At 38.1% G+C, this 15,818-nt stretch overlaps 1 protein-coding gene across 3 annotated transcripts in view; it reads right to left on the bottom strand.

The window, feature by feature from the left end:
- Positions 1–1,415: 1,415 nt before the first annotated feature.
- The window catches only part of lsamp (limbic system associated membrane protein), a 603,277-nt gene continuing 588,874 nt past the window's right edge, over positions 1,416–15,818 (bottom strand). For all 3 annotated transcript variants that reach the window (XM_034862364.1, XM_034862356.1, XM_034862347.1), the window contains 4 exons: positions 14,732–14,863; positions 13,647–13,767; positions 5,302–5,450; positions 1,416–4,219 (listed from right to left, as the gene is read on the bottom strand). In XM_034862364.1, the coding sequence (XP_034718255.1) occupies positions 4,122–4,219; positions 5,302–5,450; positions 13,647–13,767; positions 14,732–14,863 (500 nt within the window). In that variant the 3' untranslated portion in view covers positions 1,416–4,121. The remainder of the gene's footprint in view (positions 4,220–5,301; positions 5,451–13,646; positions 13,768–14,731; positions 14,864–15,818) is intronic.

Genomic DNA, 15,818 nt, shown 5'->3' with positions numbered 1-15,818 from the left:
ACAGGCTGGGGGCATCATTTGGTTTGATATGACATCTTGTGGTGAAACATTTTATTGCAACAGTGATGTGGTATAAACAGCCTGTGTCATATTGTCACTAATGTATGTCCATGTGTTGTGGTAATACCACCATGCTTACGCAAAAAAGTAAAACTGTAACATTCCCTTGTTGACAAGTTGAGTTGACAAGTTGAGACAGTTGTATTTCTCACACTTTCTGAGAACAAAATGTCTTCCAGAGAGAATACAACAATACATATATTATTTTATTTGCATGTTACATGGTGATAAACACAATTGTACCATTAAGATTCTGTGTTCCAAGCTTATCCCCCCCAAAAAGATGTTACCTGACCCGACATCTCAAGTCACATTCAAATACAGAACATTGAATTCAAACTTCATTGTGTGTTATGAACATGTTCTCATATACCTTTATTACATATATTTTTTTTAGAAACTGACTTTTTTAGAAACTGACTTATGCCATAATAAAGTAAAACAGAAACAAAAAACGGTACACTGCTGTGTCATAATCCATGATTGAATCTTAGTTTCCCATGTCAAAGGGAAGGGAAGTACAAACATGATAGTTACATTTGGTGTTTAAATCTTTATATGTTGAGTCGTATAAACACAACCTTATGGATTTGCTGACTTTACAGCATTCTAGTGTAAAAACAACTCACTGTATATACACTCCGAGGGAAAAAAAATAATATTCTAAACCTAAAATAGAAGGTTACCACTGTAAGCTCAACAGAAATTAGAAAGTTAGCTGTTTGGCCAACTTGTCATGTATCTCATGCCTTATGTTAACTTCGCAGGTAAGTTAATAATAATGGACAGATTCAGAATCAGAGTACACACGCGCACATACATAAGCCAGTTTTGTACAGTGAAGCAATGGTGATGTTTTGAGGCAATGCTCAATAGTAAACTAGATAGCTGTATCTACAGTCTTCAGCAGAATCCAGGTTGGTCTACAGAGAGGTTGGTGCTTTGTCCGTAGGCTGGCTGTTGGTCTCTATGAGCAATAAAAGGAAAGTATTCCATATATATTTCTGCTTTATGGATAAGACAGCGCTCCATGGCTTTTACATAGGGGTATTGGTGTCAGTCAGGGCTTATTGGCTGGTTTTAACCTGCGAGGACACACTTGGACATCCACATGAAAATCACCTGAATGCTAGAAAGTTTAAAACATGACGGTCAATTTATTGTAGAATCCTTTAAAATAAACTTCCTCTACCCATGTTGCATTCCAAGCAGGTTAAAATAGCACAATTTGAAGATATTTGAACCAGCTATTGTAGTCTGTCAGGGTCTCCTCCAGCCAATAAACACATTTTAGTTTTCCCAGTCTACCCAAGGCCAGTCTTGCTCTGCCCTGAGTATTTTTTATTTTTTGGACAACTCATGAGTGAGACAGACTTACTGAAATAGACATGTAGCACAGACTACTCTCATGCAAACTGATCATGAGGAACTATTTCACCACAGCTTTCAGATTATTCACTTCTTCCTACAGATAATTGTCGCTTACAAACTAGCATCCTCATGTATGAGCCAGCCATAGGCTACAAAGCCGGAAGAGTCTGCAGAAATACCAGCGTAATAGAAAAACATCAGGGGTCAAGTTAATCCAAGTCAAAGTGGATAAACCAGAGTTTTTCAGTTGTAGAAAACCAATAAAAAGCATGTGTAAGATGATGACAGAATGAAGCAGCTTTCGTATCACTTCCTAAATTGAAAAATCTGAGTGTAAGATATTGTTTGTGTTTTGACTGATAAAGATGAGAGAAAAGTTGTTTTAACTGTTTAAATGCTTCAGCTTTGAGTCACTTTACAGCTCTGCTTCCACAGTTTCACCCAAATGAAAATTAGACTGCATCAGATGGCTTTACCAACACTACAAAGTCACATAGCCATGGCTTCAAAAGCATATGCAATGAAAACACCGGGGACAATTTCTTTAATGCATGACAAAGATGACAATAATTACATGTGTGTTTTACAGTACTAGTACTATCTCGGCTTGGTTGTTAGAAGAGCTGAGATATGTACACTCTTCCAGTCAAGGAGCTGAACTGGGTGCTGGAGACCGTACACTATTAGTCACCTTACAGCAGGTCAAACTAAATGGGAAAAAAGGCAGCTAATAGTGCACCAATTTCAGGGATTCTTGTCACAACAGGAATTACCTCTGAGCGTTTCCTGAAAGAATCACACTGTTTGAAATTTCTTCTTTCACATAATATTGACATGTGTAGTAATCATTTAACCATTTTGTTCATAAAGAAATAAATTCATCGATTGTTGAGGTGTGATGAGAACATTTCCTATATGACATGTAAAATACCTTTCAGCTCATTAAGGGAAAGAAGCATTCGGTATTCATTTGTTTGCTGCTCTCATATTGAATTCCTGGCATATGGCAGCGTATTAGTAGCTAAATGAAATATTCCATTCCCTACAATACCATACAAGCAAGCACTTGTGTCTTCTCAAGGATAATAACTGCACAAAACAATCTCGTCTTTGTTTTTGTTTTAAAACATCATTTTTCTAATGAGCTTCAGTTTACTCAATATAGCAGGGTTGCCAGTTTAAGAGATCTACAAGTTATTCATCTTCAACAAATCGCTACCCTATTCAGAAACATGGACACGTAAAGTTTGCCTTTTCATAATAGTATAAGGACATTTGATTCAAGTATATATATATATATATATATATATATATATATATATATATATATATATATTTCACACACACACAACTAAAGAGAATGAGGTAAAGACAGAAAAACCTCAAAACTAATATATTATGAATTTGTCTGTATCAGTTCATATTAAAACACGCATACTTATTGAAAGAGAAAAACTAAAAAGTCATTCATTGGTGTCATACATTTTTATCCAAATTCTAGTAGTATTGAAGATCGATCCTATAACTCAAAATAAAAGCAAACACTGTATGTGGTACAGTATATGCAGCTAAATGCGTGGCGCCTGCTGTGGAGCAGGCACAAACAGCACAGTATGGTTGATTGGTTGGTTGGTTGGTCATCAAACAAGCAACATAAACTGCAACAATTTCTCTGTTTCCTGTTGTTACAGTGGCAGAACAAGTTGTTTTTTTCATAGAGAAATACAAAATTGTATTATGTACAGTACGCATCATTATAACCTAACGTGTTTTGTTTTCCTGCTGCAAAATAAAAGAGGAATTCTTTTGGAAAAAAGGCGTGTGGTTGCAAAGCCACTGAATGAAGATGTAGGTATCTATCACCAGATAAACTTATTTCCTTAGGTTTGAACTTTGCATGGTTTAGCTCAATAGGATCAAGTCGATTCTATTCACTACATCCTCAATTTCTGGGCTCAACAGCAACAACCCAAAGTGACTGCTGCATCTAGAAACAAGGTCATTGATGGGAGAGATATCCGGCTAATGCTCTATGTCTGTGTTTCACTCTAGTAGCATCAGATTATGGTAGTGAAGACTTTAATATCAGGCATTAATCTCATCACAGAGTTAGCTTCAATATTTTCCCTTTGATTTGTGTGTGTGTTAGTTTTAAATCTATATGGATATTTGGCAGATACTTTGCATGTTGCTCGTTAATGCACTGGTTAAACACTCGGTTAAATCTACAATTTAAGTTAACATAATGAATCTATGGGAGTAAGGACAAATATACCTTATGTCTTCAGTACTTCTAGAGACAAATGATTGTTGGCATCCCTGTGAGCGGGTGCCCCTCTGTTTTCCCATGAAGACAAAAATACAACAAACCCTAAACCCGATCCAGACCCTGAAGACAAGATATAGCAGAAATAAAGAAGTGCATACAAATTAAAAAGAGCAATGCAATTCTTTAAAGAGCACTGTTTGCTTGTTCTGTCCTTCATTCCATTGGTTGTTCTTATAACATTTTACTCATAAACCATTGTTTTTGTAATATCTGTAAGCAGTGCTCAAGGTTTTTGTATAATGCTGCAAACAGTCTGGGGGTTGGTAATAAGGTAGCAATAAGGATGTTGGTGAGTTGGAGAGAAGAAAGAGGAGAGGGAGGAAGGAAGGTCAGGAGGGGGAAAAGGAGGAGGGCAGTGGTATTAACACTTGAAGAAAAGGCAGGCGAAGCAGGCCAGCAGGAGCCACAGTGATTGAGTTACACAGGCAGAGCCGTTGATATCTCGACCTGTCCCGGGTCCTGCACAGAGAGACAGAGAGGAGTGTTAATGTAGAGTTCAGATTCAGATTGGCACAACCATCACCTTCAGGAAAACCTAATGCCACTATTTAGATTTCATCTAAGAAATGGATTACAAAATATTTGGATATCCAGCGTTTTGTTTTTCTTCATATTCATACAGATAATATTGATATTTTTGAGGGAACTGTAGATGTACTTATTTACATATACACTCTGAGCCAGTTTCTACAGACTTTGAGAGGTGTTTGGTGGCATCTTGAGGCCATGTTGTGCTATTGCCTCCATACTGTAACGGAAACTCAATCGCATCATGCTTTAGAAAGCACGCAAAAGGCATAAACTGGGGAAATATTATAAAAACAACAGCATATACAGAAAAACAACTCAGTTGTACAGAACAGTTGGGTTTGTTCTGCATTTGGAGCATTTTTTTCTAAATAAACACCATTGTCAAATTGATGAAGGTGTTTTCTTATTTGCTTTTGCTTTGTTGAACATCTTTTCTGAAATGAAAATAAACATTGCATTGCAGGTTAAAAAAACATGTGGTTGCACTTTTACAAAATTACTACAAAGAAAGTTTTAATTTCGGTATTAGCTCTCACTGCCCGATTTGAGTCAAGTGCAGATGTGACTTGCATTAAAAGTATTGTACAACAAAGTTCGTTCACTGCTGGCTACAAGTTAACAATCAAACACAACAAAGGCTGTCAGTTGAATGGCGTTTTGAGCTAAAGTTAGCAATCAAAACAATCGTAGATTGCTTAGACGTTTTTGAAATGATTTCCATGTTATTATTTCATGGATTTCAATAATTTCAGTATGACACGTCATAAACCGTTTAAATCTGAGCATTCGAAACTCACATCTGCACTTTCGATTCAAATCGGGTAGTGACACTAGCATCCAATTATTCAGCTCATGCAGAGAGGCTTAAAAAAAGCACACCAAGCTACAGGGAGTTTCCTTCATGCTGCTTTTTAATGATTCAATAGGAAAGTAGGTTATTAGAAAGTAATTCAATCTCATTTTAGATTCAAAGCGTGAGCTATAGCAAATGCAGTAGTGTATTTACTCACTATAGAGGAAAAGACTGGCATTCTGGACGCCCAGTCGGTTCGAGGCCACGCAGGTATAGTTTCCATAATCCTCTTCGGTGACGTTGGCAATCATGAGAATTGTGGTAGTGCCAAGAATCTGAATATTAATGCCCTGAGCATTGGACAGCCTGGAGAAGAGAGACATACAGAAGTGATCAGTCTAGCTAAATTGCAAAGTAATGAAAATCTTAGGTTTTTAAGCCAGAAAGGAGTTAGTGACATTTTAAGCAAAATAATAGTCTGCAGTGTCTGTGCAGGTGAAAAGGATGGTAGACTTTAATTAACCAAAAAATATATAGATTATTTACTGAAAGAGAATACATACTTTGAGGTTTTCTGAATAATACGTTAAACTTTTGGTTTAAAAATAGGCTAGATTATCACTATAAAGCAACGTGGCACTTTTCACAACATGGCAGCTGTTTTCCGACTGTGGTGTGATATGTCAGTAGAACAAAAAATACACACTGAAGGCTGTGAAACAGACATTTGAAAACAGCCAAATGTACCTGCTTACAAATAAACAATATACCTTAACCCCCTTTTAGAAATGCACAAAAAACTCACAACAATTTAAAAAAAAATGTCTGTACTGTATGTAAGTATAGATCTTAAAACAGCTAACAACATTATTCATATTCCATAACGATGGTAATACTTTTTTTCTGGGTCAGTGTCATGTAAGTGAACTCTCTGAGTGTAGGTGTTAGTTTAGAGATGGGATAAGCCTTTGGAACAAACCTCTTTCATTGACAGTTTGACACTGCATTCAACAGAAACCAATCCTTGACTTTGAATTATGTGGTGAGCAAATCTCATGTGCAAGTCTTTTTTCCATTTAAAGGATCAGTGTGTATTGAAGGGGAGCTATTGCAGATTCACACTATACTATAAGATTCACAACTATATTTTCATTAGTGTATAATCACCCAAAGCTAAAATGCTTTTTCTTTTTGTTAGTCTAAAATTTCCCTTCATAGAGGGTCCTCTTCCAGGGAATTAGCCATGTTGCACCGCCATATGGTAGAGCAGAAAAGACAAACCAAACACTGGCTCTAAAAAAGGGCCTTTCACATTTTTACATTATCTAAAGGCCATCATAGAGTCTGTTCAACCTCACTGCTATAAGGACATGGAACAACTTGTAAGCATGACAAAATAGCAGAGTGTAAATGTGACATAAACAATTCTTAGTAAAAATGTTTGTATGGATATTTGCTGTGCAGTTTGTCAATGTATTCTTCATTGTTCTCTTTAATGTCTGTTCTTGTCATTAAACGGACATGATCATTGCTACCCAATTTTTCTGATGAAAGATTAACATGCCAGTAAAGTCCTTCCCTGCACTTCTGGGTTTCCTAATGACCACCAAACGTCTGCCAATCAATTATGAGAACGTAGAATCCCTTTCAGCACAAATCAATCAATGCAAGTTGCTGACTCAGACTTTGTACCTGTGAGGAACTGTTCCTTACATAATCACAACCAAATAAAACTCTTTTAATAATGCGGTACGCATAATGGATTCTGCTTGTTCTTGAGCTGATTGAGCCCTTTCGTATCATGAATGAGGTGCAGTTCATTTAAGGCGCCTCAACTTAATCCTGCTTAAGTCTGGGTAATGTGGTAATCGGAATTGGAGCGGGGAAGCGAGAGGTTTGTGCTGACACATACTTGGCTGATAGAAAGTATTAACATAAAAAGGAAAACGCACATCATGGCACAGCATAATTTGGCTCACTGGGGAGCGGGGAATTGATAAAGTGCTGAGGTCCTTGCCATAAGGGACACCTTGGGAACGGTGGCAGTGTGTGTGTGCGTGTGCGTGTGTGTGTGTGTGTCTAAAAGCGAGAGAACGAGAACTAAGGGAGGAAAAGAGCACCAGCAGTGTCCCCACTTAATCTAAAAGCAAACCCCACTCCCACGATAAGGCCAGTAGCAGATATATTCTCCAGTGTGTCTTCATGAGAGGTGACTGCACTATTAAAAAGGCCTGCCTGCTCACTGAGCATGCTGAGAGACCCAGATAATAATACACACCACACTTCAGGGAGCTGAAAGCAAACAGCTATTTTTACTATAGATTGCAGTGCATGATTGTAATGCGGTAGCAGGGGAATAAACTGACCTAAACAGGTCAAAAGAGATAGAACTCTCTTTTGTTTTCACAGTGAAGGTTTCAGAATTTTGTTATCTTTGCACACATGCTGTGAGTTTAAATACTCAGTAGCAGAAAACTGGAGCATAGAGAACCGTAGAGAACAGAAAACTGTATCTCTGGCCCCCAAAGTGCATCTCCTTTTTCTATTAGCATTTATTGAGTTTGACATTTCTGCTGCCCATTTTAATTTTTAACGCATTTGGCAAAAACACATCTGCAGCCAGTAACTTCTCTCACTTTTTCAAGTTTATTCTCAAATATAAATATGCCTGTGTCTCTGCCAGCTTATTCATCTGGCATAATAGATTGGAATACATTATCAGAGAAGTTGGCAGATGTTGTGAAGTTTTTCAAGTGTACTCATCATTACTGTATCATACTGGATGTCATTCCTCGCAGGCAGAGGGCAGCAGTGCTCCAGTGGATATTTTCAATGATCACTTCTTGATGCACAGATTCCACTCTGTTACATTAAAGCCTAGATTGAAATGAGTTGACCCCTCTATTTGGCGGAGGGCATGCAGTGTGTGTGCAGGGCTGCGGTTGCAGGCTGGTAGAGATGGAAGACCAGAGCAAATCATCAGATGGACAGATTTGATTCTGCAGTGTGTGGGAGCATCTAAAGTAGGTTATCACTGCCAGAGAAAGTGACAGGCCTGTTATGATTCAAGGCAGATGATGAATGAAATCAAGTAGAGAGCCCTGCTGAGACTTGTAACCCAGTGAAGATTGAAAGCCTTCTGGTGTCTGTGACAGCCATGCATCAGCTGACACAACAACAAACATATCTGTCTATCATGTTAGCTTGCAGCTCACCTAGGATTTTCTCATGCTGGTGGAGTGATTTACTGCACAAATAGCACCGGCATTTAAAATATGGTTTAGTAGACACTGGTTGATTCTACAAACACAATCCTAAAGTACAGTAACTAATTATGGGTTTCATAAGAGCGACTGCATAAAACTGGACATTATTGTCTATGTGCACCCTCAGATTTGTAGCTTCGCCTTTAGGGACCTCCACCAAGGCATGCCCTATCTCACAATTTTAATGTTGACTTTTTTTGAGTTGAATGGAGGTCATCTCGCTCCCCCTAGCGCCTGTGAGTGGAAAAACTACCCTTGAAACTTTCGGCAGGCATTACACCGGCCTCAACGTAAGGAAGTATAGCTTGATATCAGGTCTCGCAATGTAACAAATTGCTTCACGGCAATGCAGACATACGCCCATTCAGGATCCGGCTAACAAGTCAGTGATGAAGTTTTTCACACTATCGTCACGGCTGAGCAGGCAAAAAAGAAGTAGAAATCTGAGAAAGCATAGTCGGAGGAACAGTGAAAGAGGAAACGGTGTACTGACCGAGCAACAAGTAAAACATAGGTGCTGCCAAATATCTATTCTGAAGCTGTAGGTATAACTTGAGAAACCTGCGAGCAAAAAGTGAGAAAACACAGAGGAAATGGCCCAGACTGCATAGTACCCCTTCAATGGAAGTGTAAAATAATATGTGTGTTTTCCCGTAATTTATATCCACCATAAAATACAATGGCTCCTTGGCTTTCACCAAGTTTGATGAAAATCAGGTTAGTAGTTTTTCTGTAATCCTGATGACAGGCAAACAAACTAACAAGCAAACCTACAAACAAACAGACAGACCAAGCTAAAAACATGTCTTACTTGGCGGAGGTAAAAAAAAAAAAAAAAAACAAGGCTAAAGGGACAGGCAATTTACAGTTTGATCCAAATTCCATCAAGGACAGAAAGTGAGAAGAGACACAAGGAGCAGGCAGGGTTATGACAGCCAGGTAGTAATCTTTTTCAGTTATGAACTTCTGGCCAGCTGCATTCAGATCATGATGTGTCGGTCTACACTGCGGCTAATTGGAAGCACCATGGAGACTCTCAGATCATCGATGCGGTGAAGCAATGATTCATTTATGTGAGGAGGTCTTCATGTGGATATTAAGACTGGCAGAGGATGGAAAGGTGAGTTGCTGTAAGCCTCTCTAGTCAGAGGAGGAGAGAGGACTGTGCTCTGCAGCCCAGACCATCTTGTGCGAAGCAGTTAGTTTGAACTCTGAAATCTTTACTGCTTCAGTTTGGCTTGTTTGGGCAGGTGAGAGTGATGCTTTTCAAACTTGGCACTAGATAACTGGAGCAAAATAAATGTGTGCCTTGATCCTATTCCAAAAAAGGTGCTGTGTGATTTGTTTGGTGTAACGTAACCCACCAAGAGGAAATGAAAAGTTGGAAGTTAACAAACTGAACTCAACAGAAAGCAAGGATTTATGGGATGTCACTGTATTAAGACAAAAGGAACACACTTTACTATACATTGGGTATAGGAACAGTTTTAACACTCACTTTCCTCTCAACATCAACACATCCAAAACAACAGATATTAAAGATGTAACAAGATATTTAGGAAAACAATTAATCAATGTCAAATATAATGAGGCTCGGCAAAGATAAATCCTACATCCTACTGGTATCAGTAATTAAAATACGAAACATGACAGCGCAGTTTGTTTGTCAAAATATGGTAAAGGAAGGGATTAAAGAAGGCTTAATTCAACAAGGAACCAAAGCTAATTAGAAAACTCCAGTACAACTAAACTGTACTTCTAAAAAATGTTGAAATGATCAAAGTACAGTGTATGTGTTTGAGGCTGAAATAATGAGGTGAAAATTCAAAGCCATCAGTTCTAACACGTTTCCTTGTCTACTTGCACACAACCACACCTCTGGATTGTTCTGTTTTGGCGGAAACGTGATGATGATCACATGATTTTGACTCACTTCACTGCTGACATGATAACCCAGCTGATTATAAAATATTACGTATGGAGCCATCTAGTGCCTATAAGGGCTGCACAAGTAATTGCAATTGTATTGAAAACGCATTATGGACAAGTGCAATATCCAAATCGCAGAGGGGTGCAACATTTATTAAAGGCAAAATATGTGTAACACTTTTTTTTTAATAATTTATTTTACCATTTTAGGCATTTATTTTCACATGACAGATGAAGACATGAAAAGGGAGAAAGAGGGGGAATGACATGCAGCAAAGGGCCACAAGTACAGATTCTCGCAAAAATCACGCTATAATCATTTAAGTTTTTAAGATTTAATATAAGTCAAGGAATAGGAGAATCATGATACAAACATGATCATTCCCTTCAATATTGTGAATCATATCGCAATTGCAATGTCAGTCAAAATAATCGCAACACAATATTTTCCTCTCATCGTGCAGCCCTGATGGGTTCTGGGTATAAAACAAGTCAGAAACATTAAAAAGTCAGCCGGAAACTTTTAAAGTTGAGATATTCAATCTAAATATCTAAAAATATCAATATTTGCCAGCTAAAAAATAAAAAGACTGCTGTTCTTTTACTCTGTTTGAAAAATTACATCAGATTTCAAGTGGTAAATCAAGTCCATGTTGCAAGAATCCAAAGCTTAACAGCATCAGTACAAACAACATCTTGATTCACTTGCAGATTTCAGGGTGCCCACTGCCAACTTGTGTGTTGATGAGGTTAAACTGATAAAGTGCAGGAGCAAGACCTTAAAAATCTGGTAAACAAGACACAACATGCTACAGTGCATTAGCTTTGATTTTTGAATAGGGGAAAATGAAATTAACTAGCCAAGCAAGGATAAATGATATTATTATGGTGCATTAACATCATCATTATCCAAGGAGAAAGTGCAATAACATTTTCCACTGATGTAGAGGGAGAAGGGGACCATGAACAGGCACATTGCCAAAATCCTCCAGGGGACAAAACAACTGAGATGGATGGTGGTTGGAAACAACAGATAATGCAAAAATATTTCAATGACCATAAATCTTTTCTTTTTGAGCACTGGCATGATAGGCCTATTACTTATATCACCATATCTGTGATAACACTTGTGACACTCCTCCAATATTTTTCTCCCAATCTTCCATGAACTTTTAGTGCTGTAGTTTGGGTGGGAGTAAAACGGCAAATCATGATGTTTTGCACAGGCAATTCTCTAATAATTAGCTTTTTTTCATTTAAACTCCTCCATTTCCAAACTGACTCGGGTGGTGAGTTTGCTGCCGAGAGAGGACAGATTCTCTCGGGTTATTAAATGAGAAGTGATAAAATCGAGGGACTGGGTTGTCGTTGCTTTTAAATGTTATTACACTTTGATCCTCTTCAAGTGTTTTCCAGACACATGCATGGCACTTAAATTGATCACTTTCCAATGAACATCTGTGTCTGGTCACAGGGTTTGCAATTTCGCAGGAGACAGTAATACAGAGAAAGCAGATTTCCATTTTAGTGGAATTACTTGTGGTATGAGAAAACGATTATTGAGATTTTCAGGAACTATGGTATACAAATTGCATGCAGGAGCACAGCTGATCTGTTCTCCTTTTTCTCTTCTCAAAAGAATAGCACAGAATCTGCTGTAGTCTCACGCAGCGGAATAACAGCCTAGTGAGTGATTAAGTGGGTGATTAGTCATTTTCAAACTACACAGATGATGTCATCAAATTAACATTGGGATGTGTCAGTGGGACTAATGTGAGGGCAGATCTGACAAGGGGATCAAAGAGATCCATTATAACCATTGAGTAAAATGACACGGAGCGTGCCTGGCACAGAGAATAAAGCGATGAAGAAGCTGTCATATTTGGGAGATGAAAAGAAAACTACTCTGGAGAGAGCATGTTAAGGGTTGTGACCCAGGTCATTACAAAAAAAGCTGCTCCTTGAAAGAGCTTAGTATAGTCCTATTGTTGGAAGAACAATTAATGCTGATACAGTACAGCATTCCCAACATATGTGCATAGAGACCATTGTACAAAATTATTTTTTATTTTAGAAAGCCATGCTATTCATTAATTTCCCTTTAATTGTGCTCACAACAGAAAACAGCCTCTTACAGCTGTCACGTCCATGCACGAGTAAATTCAATGTAAATCTCATTATTTTGCCTCATTATTTTATTTGGAATGGTGGCATAATAAATCAATTTGGCTCACTGCCTCCAGGCAAGTCAGGCCAAGTCAATGTGAGGTTACTTCTGCAACCTGTCCTCACATCCACGTTACCAGCAGGAGCTAATTATCAATCATCACAAATCAGAATGTTTTAATTCATAAAACACATTAATAAACCATGAGGACAGTGCTGTACATATTAAGCTCTGGTACACAAACCTTCCCAAATATTGTATTGCACATACAGTAAAAACGTTTGTTGTGAAGGCTTTCGTCAAGTAATTTTGTTGTATCTAGTTTTCTGACATGTTTTCCATCCTGAAAACATTACAAGAGATAATAACAGAAATAAAAGCACGTCCGAGCACGAGGGGTACCAGCCTTGGTGGATCTGGTATTCCAGTAGATATGGCTCCTTGTGACAAAGGGGAATAATGGCTTGTGCTCTATTTAACGGCTTGTTTGACTGGTTTTATACTGTACACCCTAGAACTTCCCATAGGGGTCATGACCAGAGTCAATCCAGGGGGGGCCTCCAAATTGTTGTTCATTTTTGAAAGGTTTTTCAAAAATTAATCCAACATAACTCACCTACTGCTTACTGGCCTAGAGGTAAGGTAGTCACTGAGGTAGACATCCACAGGTTCAGGTAATGCTAAGAATTTACTGTGATACAAGTATGTATAACATTAAAACATGATTTATAAAAGCATGCCAACAGTTGGTAGGTTATTCAAATAGCTTAGTAATCTATGCAAAGGTATAATGGCTTTAGGCCATTCTACACGTTATTGTAAGCCAAGTTTAATATGCAACTTATTTCATACAATATGTAGTAGGGAGTTAAGGGGTCCTTCCCTTAAATCACATTGAAGACCCCCTGTATACACTGCACTGCATTTAGATTTCTTAGCCCTTGGTGTGAAAAAGCATAACAACTGCACAGACTGAGCTTGCAATATCATGTTGAATCAGTGTGTTAGTTATACTCATCTATAACTAGTGACTGCCAAGTCTTACCACCTTTTCATCACGTTTTTTTGATATTGAGATGTCCTACAGTAGTAAATAATAAAGTATTCAGAAATTCTCCAAGTGATATCGGACCATCAACAAGTGTCTATTGTGTCTGTGACATTGACGTGGTAGTGACAGTGTAAAGTGTCAAGATTTACCTTTTTTCGTCTCTGAACCATTCAAACTCTGGCGTGGGCACGGCCGTGGCGTCACACTGCAATGTCCCAATGCGGCCCACCTGAGTCTCTGAGCTCTGGGTTTTCTTTATTGTTGGAGGGTCTGCAGAGTCACACAATGTTAAAGTATGTATCTGTAAACCAATAACCAAACCAACTGTAATTTATTTCACAATCAAGTGTTATGCTCCTCTATAAAATCACTTTATGTGTGCTTTTCCTTTCTTGATTCCTAAAACATGAAGAGTGTCTGTATTGAACCTCCTTGAAAACAAGCAAACAAACGTTAACGTTTCTTCTACGTGCCAATTTTTTTGTAAAATTTGATTCTTCTTTAAGGCCTTCAATCCCTGAGAACCAATGTAAGATACACCATTTGCGGCTTGATTAAGAAAAGTGATCAGTACAAAAACCTAATCAAGTTTATTAACATTGATAATTTACACATGGACACATACACATTACACATTTACACAAACATCACAACCGGCCAGAACTATGTCCTATGTGGATTAATGCCGGTTTTGCATTTAAAATAAAACACTAAGAAATATAGAAATTTTTATCATTTCATTCAGACAGTTACAAAATAGGCAACCAGCCATACGTGATTTGTTCAGATAAAAGAGAATCATATAACTCCTTTGGGAGTAGTTGGTTTGTGATGTCTCAGGAGCTGTTCATCAGTCCAACGTATTCATTACACTTGTCAGATCTAACATGGACCCCTGACAAGATGTAATTAGGTGATCTTGTTTTGAAATGCTAAGTGTCTCCTACATGATGATATTACGCAAGAATACCATGCAAACGACAGTTGCAATCAAAGCTTGAGATCTTTCTAGTTCTGAAGACTGAAGGGTACTCCAAAACTTTCAAGAAGAACCATCGCTCTCTGGCACACTATATTCTCTACGTCTCTACACATAATTCCAATCTTGACTTTTATATGCTTTTATCTGTTGAGTGTATCAGCTTGTGAAATTTCTGACATGAAACGTGTTGAGCATATTGATCTTTGTTCTGTTTGGAGTATGGCAAGTGCTGCAGTGTGTGTAGTTACTTACAGCTGACAACCACATTGACATATTTGACATCAGGCGTGGCGACGTCGTTACTGGCCTTGCATTCATAACGACCTGCTTGGTTTCGCATGATACCTATAATGTCCAGGTACTCTTCTCCATCCAACGGCTCTGCTGCAGAGAGATAGAAAGTGAAGTGAAGAAGGGGTTGAGGAAGAGGTTGAGGGATGCAAAGAAATGAGAGAAAGAAGCAAATGGGATGAAGACAAAGTTAATGGTTGAATCATGTTAAAGAAAAACAATATTTTTATTTCATTTTAATCTCCATTATTACTTTTCCCACTGACTCAAAACCAGTATAATTTACTTACTATCAGTTCCAAAAGAAGAGAAACTAACAGGTACATTTTTACTGGGTCTTCATGTTTAATGAGACACAATGTAATTTTGCCATAACGGTTAATCATTTACTCCTGGTAAGAGTACAAGGCTCTACAGTATTCAGCATTACAGTCTTTGTAGGCAGACTCCCAGTGCTTCGTCATTCCGCTGAGCAAAGCTGCACTAAACACAAGCACTTGTCTCCTGTCAAATACTTTCTCATGTTTTACAGGAATTCTTATCTGCTGCGGGGGTCTCAATCTGAAACAACAATCGAATGCAGGTGGTGACGAAAAACGCTCATTTGCTTTCTAGCTTTTTTCTCGAGTGTAGACAAAAAGATTCATCCCACTCTCATATCTTTCCCTTTGTTATTGCTACGGCAAGCAGCTGGTTAGCTTAGCTAAGCATAACGACTGGAAACTGGGAAACAGCTAGCAGGTTTTTGACCGAAGATAAAATAACTAAAACAAAAAAACAACACAAAAATCCTACCACTGCAAAAAGCTGTATGAGTCATATTTTTTTACATTGCAATCTCAACACTTACTTTGCTGTATGCACTTTGTTTAACACATACTCTTTCTGAGTTGTATTGGAAGCACATCTATACACTTTTTGTCAGAGATGATTGAGTTGGATGTGCTATGTTTTATATAGTCTATATCCTTGACATTTCACTTCCTGTTGTTCAGGTGCCACCGGAAAATCTGCAGGATGTCACTCCCCATACAATTTCTTTGTGTTG

Source organism: Etheostoma cragini, chromosome 3, assembly GCF_013103735.1.
Source record: "Etheostoma cragini isolate CJK2018 chromosome 3, CSU_Ecrag_1.0, whole genome shotgun sequence".
NCBI classification, from domain to species: domain Eukaryota; kingdom Metazoa; phylum Chordata; class Actinopteri; order Perciformes; family Percidae; genus Etheostoma; species Etheostoma cragini.
The sequence above is the reverse complement of the archived record's forward strand: the minus strand, read 5'-3'. Positions and strand labels throughout refer to the sequence as shown.